The 22,694-nt window shown below is 41.9% G+C and overlaps 1 protein-coding gene across 2 annotated transcripts in view; it reads right to left on the bottom strand.

The window, feature by feature from the left end:
• The window catches only part of ZNF341 (zinc finger protein 341), a 53,786-nt gene extending 31,092 nt beyond the window's left edge, over nucleotides 1-22,694 (bottom strand). Inside the window, exons 1-5 of one of the 2 annotated variants that reach the window (XM_063145113.1) lie at nucleotides 22,560-22,694; nucleotides 7,824-7,934; nucleotides 6,541-6,728; nucleotides 4,114-4,263; nucleotides 2,350-2,580 (exon numbers count right to left, since the gene is read on the bottom strand). In XM_063145113.1, the coding sequence (XP_063001183.1) occupies nucleotides 2,350-2,580; nucleotides 4,114-4,263; nucleotides 6,541-6,728; nucleotides 7,824-7,934; nucleotides 22,560-22,590 (711 nt within the window). In that variant the 5' untranslated portion in view covers nucleotides 22,591-22,694. Of the gene's footprint in view, nucleotides 1-2,349; nucleotides 2,581-4,113; nucleotides 4,264-6,540; nucleotides 6,729-7,823; nucleotides 7,935-22,559 lie in introns of those variants that run through there. The other variant, XM_063145121.1, reaches the window with a different exon arrangement.

The following is a 22,694-nucleotide window of genomic DNA, read 5'->3' as shown; positions in this document are numbered from 1 at the left end:
TACAAAAGAAGTATAACCACTGATGTCCATATGCTTAATGGCTGGCATTTAGTTGTATCACATGAAACTCACTGATATGGAATTCCCTGCCTCTGGAGGTCAGGCAGGCGCCAACTTTGTATTCCTTTCAGCGGCTGCTGAAAATGTCATTGTTCCAGGAAGCCTTTCCTTAACGACCCGCCATGGTTCCCGGTTCACTTTTCAATTTGCTTCTTTTAAAAACCTATTTTAAGGAGTTTTATTCTGTTTTTATTGTATCTTCTACACCGCTCTGAAATTTTAAATGGGGAGCGGTATATAAATATTGTAAATAAATAAATAAAGACGATCCACCTTGCTTTGTAGACACTGCAATGTGAATGATATGCTCTGAGAACTTGAACCCAGCTAGTCCCAGAGGTGTGCTAAATCAAGTATCCAACTTTTATTCAACTTTAGTTGGTACGCCAGCTATGCCTGTTCCTGGACAGGGATAGCCTAGCCACGGTCATTCACGCACTGGTAACCTCACAATTCGACTACTGTAACACGCTCTATGTGGGGCTACCCATGTATGGTTCGAAAGCTTCAGCTTCTGCAGAATGCAGCAGCTAGGGTGCTCACTGGGACACCTAGCTCTGCCCACATAAAACCAATATTAAAAGAACTGCACTGGCTGCCTGTTAGCTACCGAGCCATGTACAAGGTTATGCCATTATCTTACTGCACAAAGCCCTAAATAACTTGGGACTGGGATACCTAACAGACCACCTTCCCTTATATACACCCAGGCAACATTTACGATCTTCAGAGGAGGCCCTGCTCATCATCCCGACATAAAGAGAATGTCACCATTAAGACCTCGACGGCAGGCCTTCTCTGTAGTGGCACCCATCCTCTGGAAAACACTCCCTTGCGCGGTTCAGGAGGCGGAAAAGGTAATAACTTTTAAATGCCTCCTAAAAACATACCTTTTTAAACAAGCCTTCCCTGGACTGTAACTTATTCTGGTTTTATGTGATTTTAAAATTTTGAATTGGATTTTATGGTTTTAGTTGTAAACTGCCCAGAGAGCCTAGGCTGTTGGGCAGTATAAATATGCAATATTTTTTTGTATCTGGCTATTCTCATTAGACCACTCATGGATGCCTAACCATTATTTTAAGCGTACTGATTACCATTTTTACAGATTTTGTATTCCTTCTTCTTTACCATCATGTATTTTTATTACATCTGTGTACTTATATGTTGTAATGGTCGTCTGTTGACTGTAAATAAAGATTGATTGATAAATAAATAAAATAATACTAACCAAACCAGAAAAATTCAACCACTCCAGAACCTGAACTAAAACGAATCTAAAACATTAAAATTATCTTGACTGTCTTTGAGGAGACATAGTGTACAGAGCGTTCTTTTAGAACATGAATAGAGAACATAGCTTGTTTCTTACAGGAACAAATTGAGGCTCTTTGAGTCAAACTTTGGGATGTAAGTCAAATAATCAAAGATCTATTTACATTTAAGACCAGAGAATCATTATGAACCACATTTTGCATAGGCAAAGTAAATGCCTACGGGATATTATTAGATGTACTTCATTGTGGGCCCTGTGTCGTCGCAGGGCATGTAATCTTCAAAAACAAAATGAAAGGTCTTGCTATTTTTCTTTCTTTGGTGTAGCATCCAAAGATGCCTTGTCCTTTTGCAAGTTTTTCAGAACACTTTCATTCTCAGAAATAAATGTGGCCTCTTATCAGCTCTAGCACAGCACAGTTTTTAAGACGCAAATTCTGAACTAACAATGAGGTGGTGTGTGTGTGGGGGGGTGTTTCTTCTGAATTTCCTTGTTCAAATATTGTCCTAATACTCAACTAGCTTTCTAATACTTTTGAAACCAATACATTGATTTTGTTCTATTACTGTATAAACTCTACCACTTGGTAGCTTTCTAAGCAAAACGTCTGTTTCCCAGCTAACCTTTGGCATTCCAATATTGCAGACAGCTATATGCCACTGCCCCTTAATCAAGTTTAGCCCAGCAACATGTGTTTCATTCTAGTAATCTCTCCACATCAATCAAGCCTCCTGTAGCCTACAAATAGTTTTCCTTGTTCTCCCAATTCCCTGCAGCCGGTCATCATCTTTCTGATCACCAGTTTACCCACAGAGGAAGTAACCGTTGATTAAAAGACAACCTTATGCATCCTGCAGCGCCTCTAATTTCTTTGATGAATAGTGTTTGAGGCTGAGAAGCAGCCTTTCTCGCTCCCTTGTTGGAACTAGAGTGACCACACACTCATCGGAAAGGCGGCAGCAAGCAACACTGGAGCCGAATGCTGCGCTATGCAGCCGAAAACCAATCATTACCTCCATGGGTGGGTAGGGCTGCATTCTCAGGTTCTGTATCTCGACTGTACCATTCCCAGGCATGGGTGCAGGCGCACTGTACACTTCCACTACGCTGCTGCTACCTGCGTTGGCCTGGCCTGGTGCTCCAAGAGATTGAGGTGGTGGGGGAGGAGGCTGAGGTGGTGGGGGAGGAGGCTGAGGTGGTGGCTGAGAGAGGTATCCCACTCCAGCATGCATATTCAAGCTGCTCTAAAACGACAAAATGAGCAATTAGCAAAACTTTGGGAAGAAAGCATTCAAAAGGTTTGGGTTCAGGCTCAGACCACGATTCATAAATCAAGATCACATTTGTAGATAACATCATCTGCAACATCAAAGCTTACTTCTACACTGAATACTGTTGTCATAGGATGAAATAAGTTTGTGATCAAATAACAGAACTTTAATAAGTTTGGGTTCCCTTCTTCAAATATTCCAGAGAGGTAGCCTTTTCTCTTGCGTCAGTGGGGCCTTTACATCTACCACTTATGCAACGGGGGAAATGTGCAATTTCCGGAGCCTCCATTGTGTGCAACAACGGAAGCTCTGGAAATTGCGCATTTTTCCCCTTGCATAAATGGGGCCTTTACGGCCGCCATTGACACAACAGGGGGAAGGGCAGACGGCTGCTAGCGCTCATTGGGCCTTGTGGGTGCTCGGAGCACGGGTCCATGGGCGCGCCATGGGCACCTGCCTTGGTCGGGGGGGGCGGACGTAGGGGGATCCATCAGACTTTCAGACTCATTCGGGCGGCCGCCACATCCCTAACCCCAAGATTTGCAGAAGTACAACAAACAAACAATTTAGGGGGGAAAGTTAAGGGGGGGGACCCAAAACATCCCAATGAGGTCTGAACATGTTTGGTAGCCACAGAATGCTGTGGAGATAAAAAGAAAAATGAAAAATGAAGGAGAGGGGAATGTAATAGAGTATCTTGAAAGACAGCATGGCTGGCAGGCTGGCAACAAGTCCTCCACGCTGCAACATGTTGTGCAGGTCCACTTGCATTTGTTTTGCTTTACAGAAGTGTCTTTTTACTGTACATGTGGGAGTGTAAGCTTTCTAGTCATTGGCTGGTTGGCCACTGTGTGAACAGAGTACTGGACTAGATGGACCCTCGGTCTGATCCAGCATCAGGGCACTTCTTATGTTCTTAAGTTCTACTCCTCCTGATCATTGCATACCCATCCGTAAGGACAATTGGAAGCACTGCTCTGTGCATCGCCCTGAAGCAACAACGGCAGCAGCTTTTCCCATGCACAGATTAAGATGCAATGTCTTACAATGAGAAGTGGGTGTGAGCTGGGGATAGTCTGTATCATTATGCAGTGATAATGTGTTTGGACACAAATTGTAGCTTAACGCCAACCTTCTATATTCGTCAGCAAGGGTTACTTCAAAATAAGACATATATAACATGTTTTGATGTGTAACAGGTATAACCTCTTCTTTAAATGGTAATTTAGTACACAACGCTCACTGAATACATTGTGTACTAATTTGGTAGATATCACTACATACATCGTACTGTCAGACTGTGAATCCAGTCATTTTGTAAAATGATGACTTTTATACCAACGATATCATCTGGTTATTTCATTCAGAGCTGTGGAGATGCTCTGACAAGCTTCTGGCATTTTGTGCCATCCCAGCGAGCGCCCTATAAAATTCCCTCTTAACCTTCCACATGTAATTTGCCAGCACTTATATGCATCGTGAAGGACAGGTAAATACTCTGCTTACCTGCACAGAGGGTTGCCCTGTGGACATCGGTTGATCTAGAGTTGTAAATGCAGACATAGCTGACATCAAGACCTCATCACTTACTAAAATATTCCCTTGTACTAGCGTCTGGATTAGAGGAGAGGGTGGGACAGTAATATATGTAGAGATCTGTAAAGGAGGAGGAGGAGGAGTGGGGGGGGGGAGAAACCTGGCATTAGATTTCAGCACAGAATTTTTTAAAAAACAAAAATCTTATGGACCATATTAAAACAGGCTAAAACAAAATGTCAGCTAGTCTGTGAAATCTCTCTCTACCAGACAAGGAATGGAAAGGACCTACGGAATGCTCCAATGGGCAGGTTCACACGTCACACTAAGTCACCCTGCGAATAAGCCACGGTGGGTGGGTACTTTGCTGATCAACCCATGTATTTATTTTATTTATTTATTACATTTTTATACTGCCCAATAGCTGAAGCTCTCTTGGTGGTTCACAAAAATTAAAACCACAACAAAACAACCAACAGGTTAAAAACACAAATACAAAATACAGTATAAAAAGCACCGCCAGGATAAAACCACGCAGCAAAAATTTATATAAGATTAAAATACAGAGTTAGAACAGTAAAATTTAAATTTAAGTTAAAGTTAAGTGTTAAAATACTGAGAGAATAAAAAGGTCTTCAGCTGGTGATGAAAGGAGTACAGTGTAGGCGCCAGGTGGACCTCTCTGTATGCCTGACACAACTGGGCTTGCCGTGGATTTTTCTCTTCCTCCTTCTCCTTCAGTCCTGCAGCTGGCTCTGGAACATATCCCAGGTCCCTCTCCGCTCTGATCACTAACCCTTTTCATTCTCCGGCTTCTAAAATTTTTTTTTTTGTAGTAACTGCTCTGAAAAGGAGCCCCGAAAAGTGAGGAAGGTGTCTCTATAGGCTTATCAGAGCAGAGAGAAGTGGACATGTCACGGAACAAAATATTATAATACCCAACTTTTTAAGCCCCCAAGGGTCTCTTGCTGCCTTAGAGCAGAGCTGGCTTATAATACACACACACACACACACACACACACACACACACACACACACACACACTCAGAGAGTTTTAAGCTTGGATAAAATAGAGGAAGATAGAGGTTTAGAACTATGCTTAACTGGGATTAATTTATAATCATCTTAATAATTGGATGCTCACACATTGAGGCTAACATGAAGGATTAATGCCTTCATGTTGAGGTTTGGAGGCTTGCCCCCAAATTCACGAGATCGTTAAAGATAAGACACAAAAGTTTTATATATCTCAAGATATGGATTTGATTGGGATTTCAAGGGTCCCCTGGTTAAAATAACACATAGGCTGGACATCTGTCTTTTTGATATGATGGCACTTTCATTGCATAAGACCCCTGTTTCAATGTTATACTCTCCCATGTGTTAAATTAACAGAAATAAATTTATAGATAATTTGTTAATCCAGTTGTAAGATGCTAAGGTGTATGCAACATCTTATATCTCCTTTCCAGTCTGGTTAGGTTTGTTACCACGTTCGCCTGCAAGAGTAAAGCAGAATTCCATGGAACCGCTTCGGCTATTGGGCAGTATAAAAATGTAATAAAATAAATAAATAAATAAATAAAATAGTGGCCCCGTTCAAAAGACACCTTAAACCATGTCTTTAACCATAGTGGTTAAGCCAGAAAGCTGGGCTGTGTTCAGAAGACACCTTAAACCATGTCTTTAACCATGGTGAATAAAGCAGAAAGCCTTATTCACCATAGTTAAAGACATGGTTTAAGGTGTCTTCTGAATGGGCCCATTGTGAATGAGCTCTAGGCATAGCCATGTTACCAGCAAAACCAAAAAGTCTTGTGGCATCTTAAAGTTTAACACATTTATCCTGGCATAAGCCACTTCATCAGATGCATGACGTATTATGGAGAATTTCGGGTTTATATACAGTACATGAGAGAAGGGGTGGGTCGGGAATTGCAAACAATGAGTCCAGAAGCGCCTCGCTGGCTTTACTGTTTACCATTCTTTCCCTGCACTCCCCCATATGTACTGGATATAAATCTGAAACACTCCATAATATTCTGTGCATCTGATAAGGTGAGCTACAGCTTATGCCAAAATAAATTTATAAGGCTTTTAGGTGCCTTGTAGGTTCTACAGTAAAACTCAACTAGCTAAGTACCTCATTACCATCATGTGAATAAACTAACACAATGCAATAACAATATTAAGGGTATACTTTGGCATGGAGGGAGGTGAAAAAGAAAGAGCCACTGTAAATAATGAAATTCTGCAGTCTATTATAGTATTTGTAAATAATGTGACAAATGCTCCTGTTAATCCAACGTAGAAAGATCTTTGGGATTTTTCTGAAAGATGTATCTCTAAACTGCTGCAGCTGGTTTAGGGTTATCTCATGCTATTCAGCATTTCTACCTGGCGATTGCCGGTCTGAGCCTGCTGCACTGAGGTAACGGATGGAGTATATATGCTGTTAGTAGCCAGTGAGACCGTAGCCAATGAGGGGGTATTGCCTTGACACTGCTCCCGCTTGTGGGTCATGAATGCCGGCAGTGAGTTGAACTGCTTCTTACACTTTCCACAAAGAAATACATCTTCATCATCTGCAATTGGAAAAAGAAGTTATTAATCCGAACCAGACCCTTTTCAGCTGTCCTCAAGGGGAAGTAGCATATCAGCAAGAGAAAGTAAACAGAGGCTCTTAGCCCGAGGCTAAGTGTCAAGCAGTGCAATTTTTCCTAACGGTGACAACCAATGCTTAACTTTTGAACGGCGCTTTCTGTCTGAAGCAAAGTTCACACTTTCCATGGCAATCATGCTTTTCTGCCTATGCCTGTCAAGAAGAGATGCACACCTTCAAACGCTTGAAAACCTACAATGAACACGTACCAGACAGCAGTGCCGCCATGTCCGCTATATGTTTGGAGACATGCATTTCTATTCACACTTTGTATACACAGAGTAAAACACCTGCCTGTTCTTTTCCTCTCTACACTTATTTGTTTATTCTTTGATAATAACAAAGATCCTTAATTTGGAACCCGGGATTTGACTTTGTACTTCAGACAGCCCAAGGATTATTTCGCCCACATGCCCAGCTGCTGGATCATCCTACAGACTTAGAGCAAGGGAGAAGAAAAGGTGGATGGGCTGAATATCAACTGGCAATGATGAGGAGCTAGAGCTGGCTGTTGCTCCTGCCCTGGTCTAAAATTACCAGCGAATATTGCCGCTCCCCTTGCCCAAAGAGTTGTAGACCAACTGAGTGGCAGTGGTTATGAAAGAAATTGGGGAGTCCAGACAGCCTTTGGCATGACAGCACCCAGGCATCCCCACACTTTGCTGTCCTTTCATGATATTTGACGTTTGTCTCCAGCCAGCATGGCCAATCCCAAGGGCCATGGTGGTTAAGCAGGATGTGGGTTACTGTCCAACACATCTGATGAGCACCAGGTTGGAGGAAGCTGATGTACCTGGTTCCTGGGATCATGTAGCTGGTGCGTGAAGATAGGGGTTAGGGAAGCTTTGATTCCTTTGAGAGATGCACATGGCCCAAGCTTCAATGAAGGGGTTCTAGCAAATTGTTTCTGAATAACATAGGGACAGATAAAGCGACAAGGCAACTGGCACACTGGGAGCCCCCAACTCTTGACGCTTTCCCCTTTCAATCTCCTTTAACATGCAAACAAGGAACCTACCCATGGACTGGATGGTGGTGGACGTGTTCACAGTTTGCGCCGATGGATCAGTTACTCCTCCTTGGCCATCTAACAAGGACTGAACTGCCAGCACTGTCTGATTATCCATTCCTGAAGGGGAAAGAAATGGTGGTTAGTGAGGCTGTATTCTGAAATGCCCACAGTTTCAAGAACAACAAAGATAAGTAAACTGGAATGGTTTGACTGGAGGGGGTTCAGAGGAGGGCAACCAGGATGATCAGGGGTCTGGAAACAAAGCCCTATGAGGAGAGATTGAAAGAACTGGGCATGTTTAGCCTAGAGAAGAGAAGATTGAGGAGAGACATGATAGCACTCTTCAAATACTTGAAAGGTTGTCACACAGAGGAGGGCCAGGATCTCTTCTCTATCCTCCCTGAGTGCAGGACACGGAATAATGGGATAAAGTTACAGGAAGCCACATTCCGGCTGGACATCACGAAGAACTTCCTGACTGTTAGAGTAGTTCGACAATGGAACCAATTCCCTAGGGAGGTTGTGGGCTCTCCCACACTAGAGGCCTTCAAGAGGCAGGTGGACAACCATCTGTCAGGTATGCTTTAAGGTGGATTCCTGCATTGGGTAGAAGGTTGGACTCAATGGCCTTATAGGCCCCTTGCGTTATACGTGGGGCTGCCTTTGAAAACGGTCTGGAAACTTCAACTGGTGCAAAACAGGGCAGCAAGGTTATTAACAGGGAATGGCCGGCGAGATCACATTACGCCAGTCCTTTTACAACTTCATTGGCTGCCAGTCCAGGTCCGGGCCCAATTCAAAGTGCTGGTATTGACATTTAAAGCCCTTAACGGTTTGGGGCCAGGTTATCTGAAGGAACGCCTCCTCCCATATGTACCTACCCGGACCTTAAGATCATCTACAGGGGCCCTTCTCCGTGAGCCCCTGCCAAAGGAAGTGAGGCAGGTGGCTACTAGGAGGAGGGCCTTCTCCGCTGTGGCACCCCGGTTGTGGAATGAGCTCCCCAGAGAGGTCCGCCTGGCACCTACACTGTACTCCTTTCGTCGCCAGCTGAAGACCTTTTTATTCACTCAGTATTTTAACACTTAATTTTAACTTAAATTTAAATTTTACTGTTTTAACTCTGTATTTTAATCTTATATCAACTTTGCTGTATGGTTTTATCCTGGTTGCGCTTTTTATACTGTATTTCGTAATTGTGTTTTAACCTGTTGGGTGTTTTACTGTGGTTTTAATTTTTGTGAACCGCCCAGAGAGCTTCGGCTATTGGGCGGTATAAAAATGTAATAAATAAATAAATAAATAAATAAATAAATTCCAACTCTACTATTCTGATTCTATGACTGCATTAAAAATATTAAAATGCTATATTAAACATATCAAACATACAAAACCCAATGTCCTAATTAGGGTACAATGTCACCTTTTGTTTCTGACTCTTTGGGCAATAAACTGCCTTATTGCATCACATTCACCCCAATATGTCCACACCCCAAACTTCTAAACCTTTATGGTTTTATATTGTTTGTATGATTTTATCTGTACGCAGGCCTGAGATCCTTGTGATATAGGACAGGATACAAATGCTTTAATAAATAAAACAAATATCACATTAATGGTTCTAAATCAACAAGGTTGCTCAGTCTTTCCCTCTAAACTCCAAGGAGTAGGAGCAGGAAGATTACTTCCAGGACCCAAGTCCAGGATTCGAATCAAATATTCTGAGTGCCTGCTCAGGTTGCCAGCCCATCTGCCCCATCTTAACCTACTGAGTAATTCTCAAAAATCTTTTCAGTAGGACAGAAAATCTTCTGTCTCGACCAAAACTTGGGTATTGATTAGGACTTGAAGCAATCACACAACTGTTTCACTGCATGCCCATACTTTCACACAATCTACATTTATGTATTACTACATTTATATCATACATTTCCTCCAAGAAGCTCAAGGGGCATACTTGGTGTTTGTTTTTCTCCCCTTCCCCGCTGCACAGACACATTTATCCTCGCAAGAGACCGATGAGGTAGGCTTGTGACTGTTCCAAAGTCACCCAGTGAGCTTCATGGCCTAATGGGGATTTTAACCTGTGTATCCTAATTCTAGTCCAACACTCTTACCACACCACCACACTGGCTTTCATTTTAACCCACTGTTCTGGACAATCAGTGGTTAGGAAATAAAGCCCAGGCAAGGTGACATTGCCATCTAAGGACTCCTGGATGTTCAGATTTAATCTCCAGACTGAGATTCTGCATCACTTGGTTAGAGTTTAAACATCTTCCTACAGGAAAAGATTAATAAATGCGAAGCTTTTTAATTTAGAAAAGAAAGATTGCCAAAAGAAAACATGATGTGAATAATTGCAGAGGACAGATAATGTTTTTCTCCCTCTTGCATAATCCTACAATTTCTGGACAGACATCTAATAAAGTTGTTTAGCAGTAGGCTCAGGGCTGACGAAAAGATGCAGTGCTGTACATAATGTTTACTAAGCTTATGGAACCACAAGTTACATGTGTGCCAGTGTAGGTGGCTTTTAAAAAAGATTAGACAAAACCTTTGATAGGCCTATTCTCCATAAATATGGTCCATAATAGTGAAATGGAAACTCCAGAGACACAGCCCTTGCACACCAAAAGCTGAGGATAAAACATGGATGTGGGGAGCTATCATTTTCATGCTTGGTTTATGAGCTCTCGGCAGACCTTGCGTTTATCTAGGATGGAAATCATATTCTTATTTTCATTTTTATTGGGGCAAAGTTTATTGATAAGAGAATCCAGGTACAGACCAATACTGTTTTGAGCTTTGCTTTGATCAATTGTCTATTGCTTCCTGGCAAATTGGTTTAAGGTTACAGACTGGACAAGCCAGCTAATTCTGATTGCGGGTGGGTTTGAATAATTGCACTTTGGGGCCTTCCAGATGAGGCTTTTATTATGCAATCACCCTGTCTCATTCGTGAAATTTTACAGAGGGTCCAGACTGTTGTCTTCCATTTGTAACTCCCCTGTGTTTTTCCACTGCTTCTTCTGATTGTTTTTCTTACCAGAAAGAGAAAGAGAAAAATCTGTTTAGGAAGAAAAGATGAAACAGCTACCCATTGCCTTTTGATTAGCAGTGCCAGGAGTCTTCTGTTTGGAAGCATCCTTTTGTCCACCGTTTGGAAGATAATTCATAATTCCAAATTAGCCAACAGATTACCTTTCCTTTTATTATCTTAATAAAGCAGCTTGGATGTCAAAATAAATGCAGGAGACAGAAGAGCTACCAATCCCAGAATCTTGTCCCTCTTCCCTTCTTTTTCCCTAGGAAATAAACTCTACTATTTGCTTCCCTAGATATGAAGGCACTTTCACAAGTGTGACTTCCAAGGTATGAAGGTTCTTTTCTCATTAAAGACTTCCTAAGGTTCTGATCATTGAACAGTATTTCGTGTGAAGATTATGTACACATCTGAGTTACTCAAAACACTATACCAGGATAAAAATGCTATTGGCATCAGAGAGTGACTGATTTATGAATATATTACCTAATGTAACTAGTGCAAAAGTCTTAAGTCACCCAGTATCGTGCAAAAGTCTTAGGTCATCCCCAAAAAGTATGTTTAAGGTTATTTATCTGGGCATTAAGTGTTTATTTGTTCAGAAAAACACTATATCATAGAATCATAGAATAGTAGAGTTGGAAGGGGCCTATAAGGCCATCGAGTCCAACCCCATAACATTAGAATAAATACAAATAAACATTAATTTAAAAGGAACAAGAATTCCTTGCGTTTTCCAAAAAAAAAAAAAAAAAGGTATCTTGTGATATTGCTAGAGGAATACAAGTTTGTTTCCCAAACTTCTCCTCAAGGCACCCCAGCTATTCCATGAACAGTTTCACTCCATGTATTGCATTTGTTAAAATTCACCACCAGCACACCGGATTCCACTTAATGAGGTATTGATTAGCTGAAGTAGGTGTCCTGGTGGTGGAATTTAACAAATACAGAAGAGGCTGATGCTAGGGAAAGTGGAAGGCAAAAGGAAGAGGGGCCGACCAAGGGCAAGATGGATGGATGATATTCTGGAGGTGACAGACTTGACCTTGGGAGAGCTGGGGGTGGCAATGGCCGACAGAAAGCTCTGGCGTGGGCTGGTCCATGAAGTCACGAAGAGTCGGAAACGACTGAACGAATAAACAACAAACAAAGCACATGGAATGGCTGGAGTGCCTCAAGGAGAGGTTTGGAAATGGCTAAGCTAACACAGTTTGATAGATATAAAAATCATAGTTTTGCATCAACAAAGCAATTCTCAGTGAGCAATAGTCCACCTAACCAGATTTTCAAGGTGTGTTGTTCAAGCTGTCATAAAGAAATTTGAAGAAACTGGGCAAGTTGAAGACAGAAAATGCAGTGGAAGATCCCAAAAGCTGTCTTCATCTTATGAACAGCACTTAAAGGTTACTACCTATGAGGGACAGAAGGAAATTTGATCTCATTTTTTGATAGGATAACCTCCCTTGTGGACTGTGGGAATGCTGTGGACGTCATATATCTTGACTTCAGCAAAGCTTTTGACAAAGTACCACATGACATTCTGATTAACAAACTAGCTAAAAGTGGGCTAGATGGAACAACTATTAGGTGGATCCACAGTTGGCTACAGAATCGGACTCAAAGAGTACTTATCAATGGAACCTTCTCAAACTGGGGAGAGGCAACGAGTGGGGTGCCGCAGGGCTCAGTCCTGGGCCCAGTGCTCTTCAACATTTTTATTAATGATTTGGACGAGGAGGTGCAGGGAACGCTGATCAAATTTGCAGATGACACAAAATTGGGTGGGATAGCTAATACCCTGGAAGACAGAAACAAACTTCAAAGTGATCTTGATAGGCTGGAGTGCTGGGCTGAAAACAACAGAATGAAATTTAATAAGGTAAATGCCAAGTTCTACATTTAGGGAATAGAAACCAAATGCACAGTTACAAGATGGGGGACACTTGGCTCAGCAATACTACAAACGAGAAAGATCTTGGAATTGTTGTAGATCACAAGCTGAATATGAGCCAACTGTGCGATATGGCTGCAAGAAAGGCAAATGCTATTTTGGGCTGCATTAATAGAAGTATAGCTTCCAAATCACGTGAGGTACTGGTTCCTCTCTATTCGGACCTGGTTAGGCCTCATCTAGAGTATTGTGTCCAGTTCTGGGCTCCACAATTCAAGAAGGACGCAGACAAGCTGTAGCGTGTTCAGAAGAGGGCAACCAGGATGATCAGAGGTCTAGAAACAAAGCCCTATGAAGAGAGACTGAAAGAACTGGGCATGTTTAGCCTGGAGAAGAGAAGATTGAGGGGAGACATGATAGCACTCTTCAAATACTTAAAAGGTTGTCACACAGAGGAGGGCCAGGATCTCTTCTTGATCCTCCCATAGTGCAGGACACGGAATAATGGACAAGTTAAAGGAAGCAAGATTCCAGCTGGACATCAGGAAAAACTTCCTGACTGTTAGAGCAGTGTGACAATGGAATCAGTTACCTAGGGAGGTTGTGGGCTCTCCCACACTAGAGGCCTTCAAGAGGCAGCTGGACAAGCATCTGTCAGGGATGCTTTAGGGTGGATTCCTGCATTGAGCAGGGGGTTGGACTCGATGGCCTTGTAGGCCCTTCCAACTCTGCTATTCTATGATTCTATGATTCTATGAAATCCAGTGAAGTTCTAGCTCAACATCTGGCAGAGTCATGTAGCACACGTCACCCATTAGAAGAAGTCTTACAAGAAATCTTCTAGGATGTGTTGCAGCTAATCTTGTAGGATGTGTTGCAGCTAACTTTTGTAAACCGCCCAGAGAGCTTCGGTGATGGGGCGTTATATAAATGTAATAAATAAAATAAATAAATAAATAAATAAATAAGAAACCATTCTGCCATAACAGCAACAAGCAGAAGAGATTACAGTATGTAAAAGACCATAAACATGAGCAACACCATGACAGAAAGTCTTATGGAGTGATGAGTCCAAACTTGAAATCTTTGGTTCACAAAGACGCCAATATATCAGAAGAAGAGTTGGTCAGAAATACATTGATGCCTGTCTGCAGCTTTCTGTGAAACATGGGTGGCGAGACTGTCATGGTTTGGGGGTACATTTCAGCTGATGGTGTAGGGGATCTTAAAGAGATCTATACTAATGCTTTACAGCAGTACTGACGTGCACTGATAACTGTTGGGACACATTTCATATGCCACCTTCATAGTGTTATTTCTTGCTTTTTATTTCATAATATCCAAAATACTCAACAGATATCATTGTGTGTCCGATGTGATAGAAATGCACAAGAGGGATATAGTGTTACCATGATGGGATCGTAATGATTTGACACAATGTGTTGATGTGGCCCTGGTCGAAACTGATGGAATTATGAATGCTGAGAAATATAAACAGATCTTGATTCATCATGCTGTACCTTCAAGAAAATGACTGATTGAAAAAATAAAAACCTTTATTTTTCAGCACGCTAACAATCCCAAACACTCAGCAAACACAATTAAGACCTACTTGGAATGGAAGTCTGGAGATGGAACACTCACAGAATTAAATTGGCCACCTCAGAGCCCCAACCTCAACATAATTGAAGCTTTGTGAGATCACTTGGACAGGGAAAAGAAAAAAAGCAGCCAAAGTCAAAAGAAGTGTTATGGCAAATCCTGCAAGAAGCTGTTGGAATCCTGGATTAGGATTCTGGTTATGTTTTCCACGGATTTACTAATTGCTGAGGAGCTGGAGGAATCAGAAGACTCAGCAGAAAACTTAAAGGTCAACATTGCACCTGGACATTGATGTCATAATTGAATAATTGGTAAATTGATTGTTTCAATTAAGGGTGGCAAGCAGTTGCATCACTGTACAGTTAGTCTATAAAAGCAAATGTATTCCCATGTACATGTATCACTCAAAATGAACCACTAAGAGATGTATCAGAGCTGTATTGACTGACCGTATGTAAGTATTTGTATTTGTGATTGCCATAACTAAATTATATTTTTATATGCCAGTAAATGTTTGTTTAAACCTATTGAAAATCTCAGTCTTAATCTGTGTCTTTGCTGACTTTGCTGGAAACCGTTGCAAATACTCTGCTATAAGGTTATTGGCCAGAAGCCCAGTCTGGCAATAACTAAATAAGGTTGTATATAACCACCATAACTCAATAGAAGCTTGGAAGAATTTACCACAGGACTGCTTGAAAAAAATTACACAACAATCTGCCAAGAAAATTCCTTCAGTTTTGCATTCTAAGGGAGGCCACACAAAATATTGATTTGATTTAAAAACACAGTAAGTTTTTGTTACTTTTCATTGTTTACTCCAGTGTTATATAGTGGTTTACTGCTAAACACTTACTGCTCAGATAAATGGCTTTAATTTGCATTTTTCAGAGTTGCCCAAGACTTTTGCACAGTACTGTATATATGCAGGTTTGAAGGACACAGAATTCTTCATTAAACAATGAAGAGTTTTTATTCATTTCAGGTAGATGATGATGATGATAGAAACATGCAGATGGGAGAGCCTTGATGACCAACTCCATGCCGTAAGATTGAACTGTTGGATCCTGGAATGGATCTTGGTTATGTTTTCCATTGCTTTGTTAATTGCTGAGGATCTGGAAGAACAGAGGACTCAGCAGAAACTTAAAGGTCAACTCTACACCTGGACATTGAGTGTCATAATTGAATAATTGTCTAACTGATTGTCTTCAATTAAGGGTTGCAAGGAGTTGCATCATTGTACAGGTTGTCTATAAAAGTAAATGTGTTTTCATGTTAGTTACTTCCATGTCCCTTACCCAACTTCATGTGAGCTGTATTGACTGACCGTTTGTAAGTATTTGTATCTGTACTGCCATAACTAAATTATACCTTTATTTGCCAGTAAAAGGTTTGTTTTAACCTACAAAAATCTCTGTCTTAATTCACGTCTTTGCTGACTTGGCTGAGAACCGCTGCAATCTCTGCTAGTCTCTGGAAGGCCCAGACAGAGACTTAACACAAAAGGTTATGTGCCAGAAACCCAGTCTGTGCCATAACTAATCAGCTTCTAAAGCCATAACTCAACAGGTTATGGGCCCAGTACTCCAAGCTGAGCCATAACGCACGAGTTTTTCTCAGCAAGTGCAGTATTGACTAAAGAATTAAGCCGTGGTTGATTAAATCCCTGTGCATCTTTGTAAAAGTCATTGGGACAGACAACAGAAGCTATTTCGGATAGCAGTGTCTGGAAAATCACACGGAAAAGGACTGGCAAGAGTGGTTTGAATTTAAGAGGGCACTGAGGAATCTGAATCTGGATAGCCGGTCAGGCCCTAAGAGAAATTAAACCACTGAAGGGGTTGTAAACCAGAAACAACCTGTTAAATTGAAATTATGGCAGTAAATGTTGGGAACACTGTCCCTATTGAGTTACTTATAGACGAAAATTATATGTCATGGTCATTTAAGATAGAAATGAGCCTAAGAAATCTTGGACTGTGGGAAGTTGTAATAAATGCCCCAGCAGAAGATTTGAATGCAGCCGAGTTACGCGAGTGGGGACGTCGTGCTGAGAGGGCAAAAGCTCAAATTGTTTTGTCTATGAGGAACGATCAACTGTCTTATATAAGCAGAGAAGACATGGTTGACGTTATCTGGACTAGACTCAGACTTGTATATGTCAGAGAGACTGCAGGCGCTAGAATAAGCTTAACAAGAAAGCTTTCCCATACGCTTATGAAAGAGGGAGAAGATATAAAAGTTCATTTGCAGGAATTAAGAGACTGCTTTGAAAGTTTAAGTGCAGCGGGCTTACCCTTAACAGATGAGATGAAAGTGTATGTGGTTTTGTCCAGTTTACCACCGTCTTGGGACGTACTGGTGACAACGTTAGAGGCACTGCGAGTCCAGGACATGTCTTTAAATACAATATCTGGGAGATTGATAGAAGAGCAACAAAAGAAAAATTTACGAAAGCAAGCCCAAAGCAGTTCAGGCGACAAACCAGACGTATTTCCAAAATGGTCTGGGTATGAAGGGGTTAAGGCTTCGGTGAAGAAGGAGGAAGATGAGTCAGCATTTTCAACTTCGAGAAAATCCAAGCCTAAAAAGTTTCTTCGGTGCTTCAGATGCCAGAAGTTGGGGCGTATTCAAAAGGATTGTAGAGTCAGATTACAATCAGAGCCCAACAAAGAAGAAAAACCCCGAGGGAAGAGTAAATCAGCGCAGCTAGTCACGGCAGAAGTGAGAAGTCAGCTCTGCAGGCAAGCGGAAGGCGGGAACAAGGAATGGCTCATAGATTCTGCGTGTTCCACTGTGATTTCTAATAGACGTGACTTTTTCCGGAACTTCAGGGACTCCTCTGAAAAATCTATAGTGCTGGCTGATGGGAAGATGATCCAAGCGTTTGGGGAAGGAACGTGCTTCTTACCTTTTTTGAAAGAGTGCTTTGAGAATGCATTGTTTGTTCCCAGTTTGAATTTTTCCCTTCTAGGAGTTTCCAATATGACAGAAAAGGATTTCTGTGTGTCTTTTGAAAAAGACAAATGCTTTATTCGTAAGCATGGACTCCTAAGAGGAATGGGAAAGCTGAAAAATGGATTGTATTTCATAGATGGCAATCCTAATGAGGAAGGAGTTTCAGAGATACAAGCAGGTTGTATGGAAACTAATGAAAATCAGCCTAATCATAACAATTGTATCCATTTATTTCATAGAAGACTTGGACATTCAAGTTTTAAGGTTCTGAACAAAACTCTGAGTTTTTCAGAGGGAGTAAAAGTTCAGGGGTGCAAGAAATATCTTGATTGTTCTATATGCAAAATTGCTAAGTCTAAGGTTATGAATATTCCACGTGTCAAAGACTGGCGGCATAAAAATGTTTTGGGATTGATTCATATGGACTTGTCTGGCCCTTTTCCTGAGAGCTATGGAAAAGCTAGATATGCATTAATCATTTTAGATGATAAGACCCGTTTCTCGTGGGTGTATTTGTTAAAGCACAAATCAGAATGTTTAAACACGGTGAAAGAATGGGTTAAGTTTATAGAGAGAAATCTGCAGAAGCAAGTCCGGGAATTTTTGACGGATCGTGGAGGAGAGTTTCAGTCGTTGGATTTCAAGCAGTTTTGTAAAAAGACTGGCATAAATCATAAATACTGTGATCCGAAGAGTCCGTGGCAGAACGGAAATATAGAGAGGAGGATCGGAATTTTAAAGGAGAAGAAGGAATGCCTGATGAAAGATGCAAAGGCGGAGCCACAATTGTGGGGAGAAGCGTTTGTGGCAGCTAATTACCTTTGCAACAGGACTTGGTCTAAATCCATTAATAACATTCCTTTTTCTTTGCTTTACAGCAAAAGACCAAACCTCAAGCACTTAAGAACTTGGGGGAGTTATGCAATTGTAAATGTTCCACTTTCACAGAGAAGGCAAGGTTCATCAAAGGGGATCAGGTTGCGCTTTGTAGGGTATGAGTACAATAGCTGGCGGTTCCTGTGTGAAGGCGGTAGGATAGTGGTCTCCAGATCAGCTAGATTCAGTGAACAAAACTGGAGCGAGGTGCACGACAACCCGGAAGTCCTGGTGGAACTAGATAGCAGGCAAGAGCCTGAGTTGCTAGTGACCAGTCCGAGTATAGAGGCTCAAGAGTTAGCAGAGCAGGAGAAGCAGGAAGAAGGTCCTAGACATTCTCAAAGAGTAAATAAAGGTTTGCCTCCTAAAAGGTACGGCTTTGATGCTTGTTATGTTAATTATGAGCCTAATTCCTACTCTGATGTGAAGAAATTGAATTCTTTAGAGAGACAACAGTGGGAACGTGCCATGCAAAGGGAGCTGGACAGTCTCAAAGAAAACGGAGTTTTTGAGGAGACAGTTTTGCCAGCAGGGCAAAAATCTCTAACCTGCAGATGGGTGTTTAAATGCAAGCAGTTAGAGATGGGGGAGCAGAGATTCAAGGCTCGACTAGTCGCCCGAGGGTTCAACCAGGTTAAGGAGGTCGATTATGACCAAACTTTCGCTCCAACAGCAAAATCAAAGACTTTGCATTTGTTTTTGACAATTGCAGCCAAAGAAAACCTTAAAGTGAGGCAATACGATTTTCAGACCGCTTAGCTCAACGCGCCAATTGTTGAGAAAATATATTTAAGGAAGCCTGAAGGTTTAGAAACAGATGACAGCACTGTGTGGTTTCTAAAGAAGGCGATTTATGGGTTAAAGCAAAGTGCTAGGCGCTGGAATTCTTTACTAAACAATACTCTGGTGAGTGAAATGGGATTTGTAAGGAGCCTAGCTGACCCTTGTCTTTATACAAAGGGAAAAGGTAAAGCCTACAAGACTATTTTGATTTATGTTGATGTTTTAATAATATCTTGTTCCAGTGACGCTGAAATCAACAAAGTAGCTGAGCAACTGAGTAGCAGGTACAATTTGAAATCCCTAGGTGTTGTAAAGAATTATTTAGGAGTAGAAATCAACCGGGCAGAAGATGGAAGTTTTTTACTGAGTCAAAAGCAAAAAATTCTGAGTCTGCTGGAACGGTGTGGAATGTCTCAATGCAAACCAGCAAAAAGCCCCATGGAGTTGGATGCCCTAAAGAACTTACAAGGAGAGGACTTTAGTGATCCAGGCTTGTATCATTCGGTGGTGGGAATGCTAATGTACCTAGTGAACTGGTCAAGGCCAGATTTGTCTGCTTCTGTCAACATTTTAAGCAGGTTTGTTGCTAATCCAACTGTGCCGACTTGGCAAGCAGTGAAAAGAATTTTAAGGTACTTGAAAGAGACCTTAAATCATAGCCTGAAGTTATCTGCTGATGCAGATAAGAAGCTGTTATGCTATGTGGATTCAGACTGGGGTGGCTGTGTCGAGGACCGCAAATCCACGTCTGGATATGTATTGACATTTAGAAAGGCACCAATATGCTGGAAGTCCAGGAAGCAAGCGTTTGTCTCAATATCATCCTGCGAGGCTGAGTATGGTGCTCTATCTGAATTGTGTGGAGAAGTCACTTGGCTAATGCAACTAACAAAAGATCCTCAAGTCCATATTGAAAAGCCAGTGACAGTTTACTGTCATTCACAAGCATGCATAGGTTTGGCCAACACAGAGATTTTTAAGTCAAAGTCCAAACATATTGCAATAAAGTATCAAAACGTGAAGGAACACATAGCCAGTGAAGTTTTGAAGCTAGTTTATTGTGAGTCTAAAGAGAATCTAGCAGACATTTTCACAAAACTGCTAGGTCCCACCAAACACAGGGAGATTTGTGAAAAGTTAGGGTTCAGGGAGGAAAAAGTGTAAATAACTGTACAATGTGTTATTGTAAGTCAATGTGTAAAACATAAGAAGGGGTGTTGGATCCTGGAATGGATCTTGGTTATGTTTTCCATTGCTTTGTTAATTGCTGAGGATCTGGAAGAACAGAGGACTCAGCAGAAACTTAAAGGTCAACTCTTCACCTGGACATTGAGTGTCATAATTGAATAATTGTCTAACTGACTGTCTTCAATTAAGGGTTGCAAGGAGTTGCATCATTGTACAGGTTGTCTATAAAAGTAAATGTGTTTTCATGTTAGTTACTTCCATGTCCCTTACCCAACTTGATGTGAGCTGTATTGACTGACCGTTTGTAAGTATTTTTATCTGTACTGCCATAACTAAATTATACCTTTATTTGCTGGTAAAAGGTTTGTTTTAACCTACAAAAATCTCTGTCTCAATTCACGTCTTTGCTGACTTGGCTGAGAACCGCTGCAATCTCTGCTAGTCTCTGGAAGGCCCAGACAGAGACTTAACACAAAAGGTTATGTGCCAGAAACCCAGTCTGTGCCATAACTAATCAGCTTCTAAAGCCATAACTCAACATGAACTCTGCAAATATTAACCCACTTCTACAACACACAACCCCTGCCATTCAGATTAATATGTCACGAGCAGAAAGTTAACAAAATGTCAAGAAATGGCTCAAGTAAAACAATGCAGATGGCTTAGTAAGTAGGTCAATCCACATAATTGGGGGGCGGGCAGGGGAATGGCAGTCATCTGGGGAAAAGTCAGATTCCACATGTATTTATCAGTTAGATCCTCCCAAGTACAAAGCAAAAACCCATACATTGAATCTATGACACTAAGATTTTCTTTGGTTCTAGAACATCAGTACTGCTAAACATCCCATTATCATTTATAACAATCTGTGATGCTCAAAACAAAGGGTGACGAGTCAGAAAGCGAAACAAATGCTTCTCAGCCGCGGTTACTTTCCATTCTGTGTAACCAAAATACTCATGTAGAATATCTTCCACCCCATATCCTTATGCAAAATAAATCTGTACTTTGTAATTGATGTACCACTTATTTACGTACTGCTTATCAACATAATTGTCTGTAACAGGTACAGAGAATACTTCAGAGGTGTTTTCCTGGGGCAACCAACATCCAGCCTTATTTCAGTGAGTGGTTACTCTAGTTCAGGCATATTTGATGTAATAAAAGAATACATATGTAAATATGTGCTTTATTCTTTCCCATCACAAACAGTTCCAAAGAGTTTTCAGCGTAAGACACACCTTTCAAGAAAGATGGTACCTCAGCTGAGAAATTAAGCACCACTGACTTGATATTGGAACCTTGCTTTACTGCTGTGGCACCATAGGGCTATTTAAGAACATATAATGCATGTGTTATTAGCCCCTATGAATGTACTCTGAAGTCCAACTCAGTAAGATTTGCTTCCAGCTAACCATGCACAATATTGTTGCCTTAAGAGTGTTTTTTGCAGGACAGAAATGGCATTTTAACCCTGATTTATATGCATAAATTATGCAAGAATCTGGTTAGCTACAGTGGGAAACCAAGATGCTGGACTAGATGGACGGTTGGCCTGACCCAGCAGGGATCTTTTTTTCGTAAATATACATTTTAGCCAACATTAGCATATTTGAGTTTCAGATACTGGAAATACTGAAAACAAGGATTTAAGCACCATTTAAACACCACTTTAAGGGGTGCGGGGAGATGAGGCCTAATTTGCACGTGGGTAACATTCTGAAGACATGAATTGCCACACCTCCCAGGTAACCTTTTTCTTTAAAACAAAAAACAAAACAAAACAAAACAGTAGCCAATCGGCACTTTCAAAGTCAGACTTTAATGCAATGCCAATGAACACCACCCAGTTTGGATTTCTCTGGGAAAGGTGGTGATGTTATCCCAAATCTGCACTACACACAGAAAGGAAGAAACTGGGTTATCATTGAGGGGAAAGATTCCTCTTTTTTGGGGGGGGGGATCTTGCTTAAAGCCCCTAGGCCAAGAGGAGACGGCAGCAACGGCCAACCCCCTGCTGGCAGACTACGGGCGAGTCCCTTCTGGGTTCGGTAAAGGTTTTCTAGCTGGACCAGGGTCGCCCTCCTCCTTCCTGCCAGAACGTGTCAGGAGGAAAAGGGACGCGGTTGGTGCAGCTGCTCAGCACGGCGAGACACACACGCAGCCACGGCGGCTGTTCCGTGAACCCTCCCTCGGTCCGGCGGCTGCCTGGAGCGGCCCCGCAGCCTTCGCAGCCCCTGTCCCGTCCACAGCGGCGGGAGGGGAGGCACCCGGCGTGGAACAGCCACGTCTGGGCTTGTGGCGCCTCAGCTCTGCCCGCGACGACGCGAGGCCTCAGCTCACCCGAACCACCCACCCACCCCTCCTTCCTGGATAGATAGACAGACATATATACCTTCCAGCGCTTCGAATATCGCCTGCGCCATCTTGGAGCAGAGGCAGCCGCAGCAGAGCCAGGCTAAACGGGCATTGTGGGAAGGAAAGGGAGGCTCGCTCTGCCGCCAGGGGGAGCGCGAGGCGGCGAAGTGGG

The sequence above is a fragment of the Elgaria multicarinata genome, chromosome 1, assembly GCF_023053635.1.
Source record: "Elgaria multicarinata webbii isolate HBS135686 ecotype San Diego chromosome 1, rElgMul1.1.pri, whole genome shotgun sequence".
NCBI classification, from domain to species: Eukaryota; Metazoa; Chordata; class Lepidosauria; order Squamata; family Anguidae; genus Elgaria; species Elgaria multicarinata.
The sequence above is the reverse complement of the archived record's forward strand: the minus strand, read 5'-3'. Positions and strand labels throughout refer to the sequence as shown.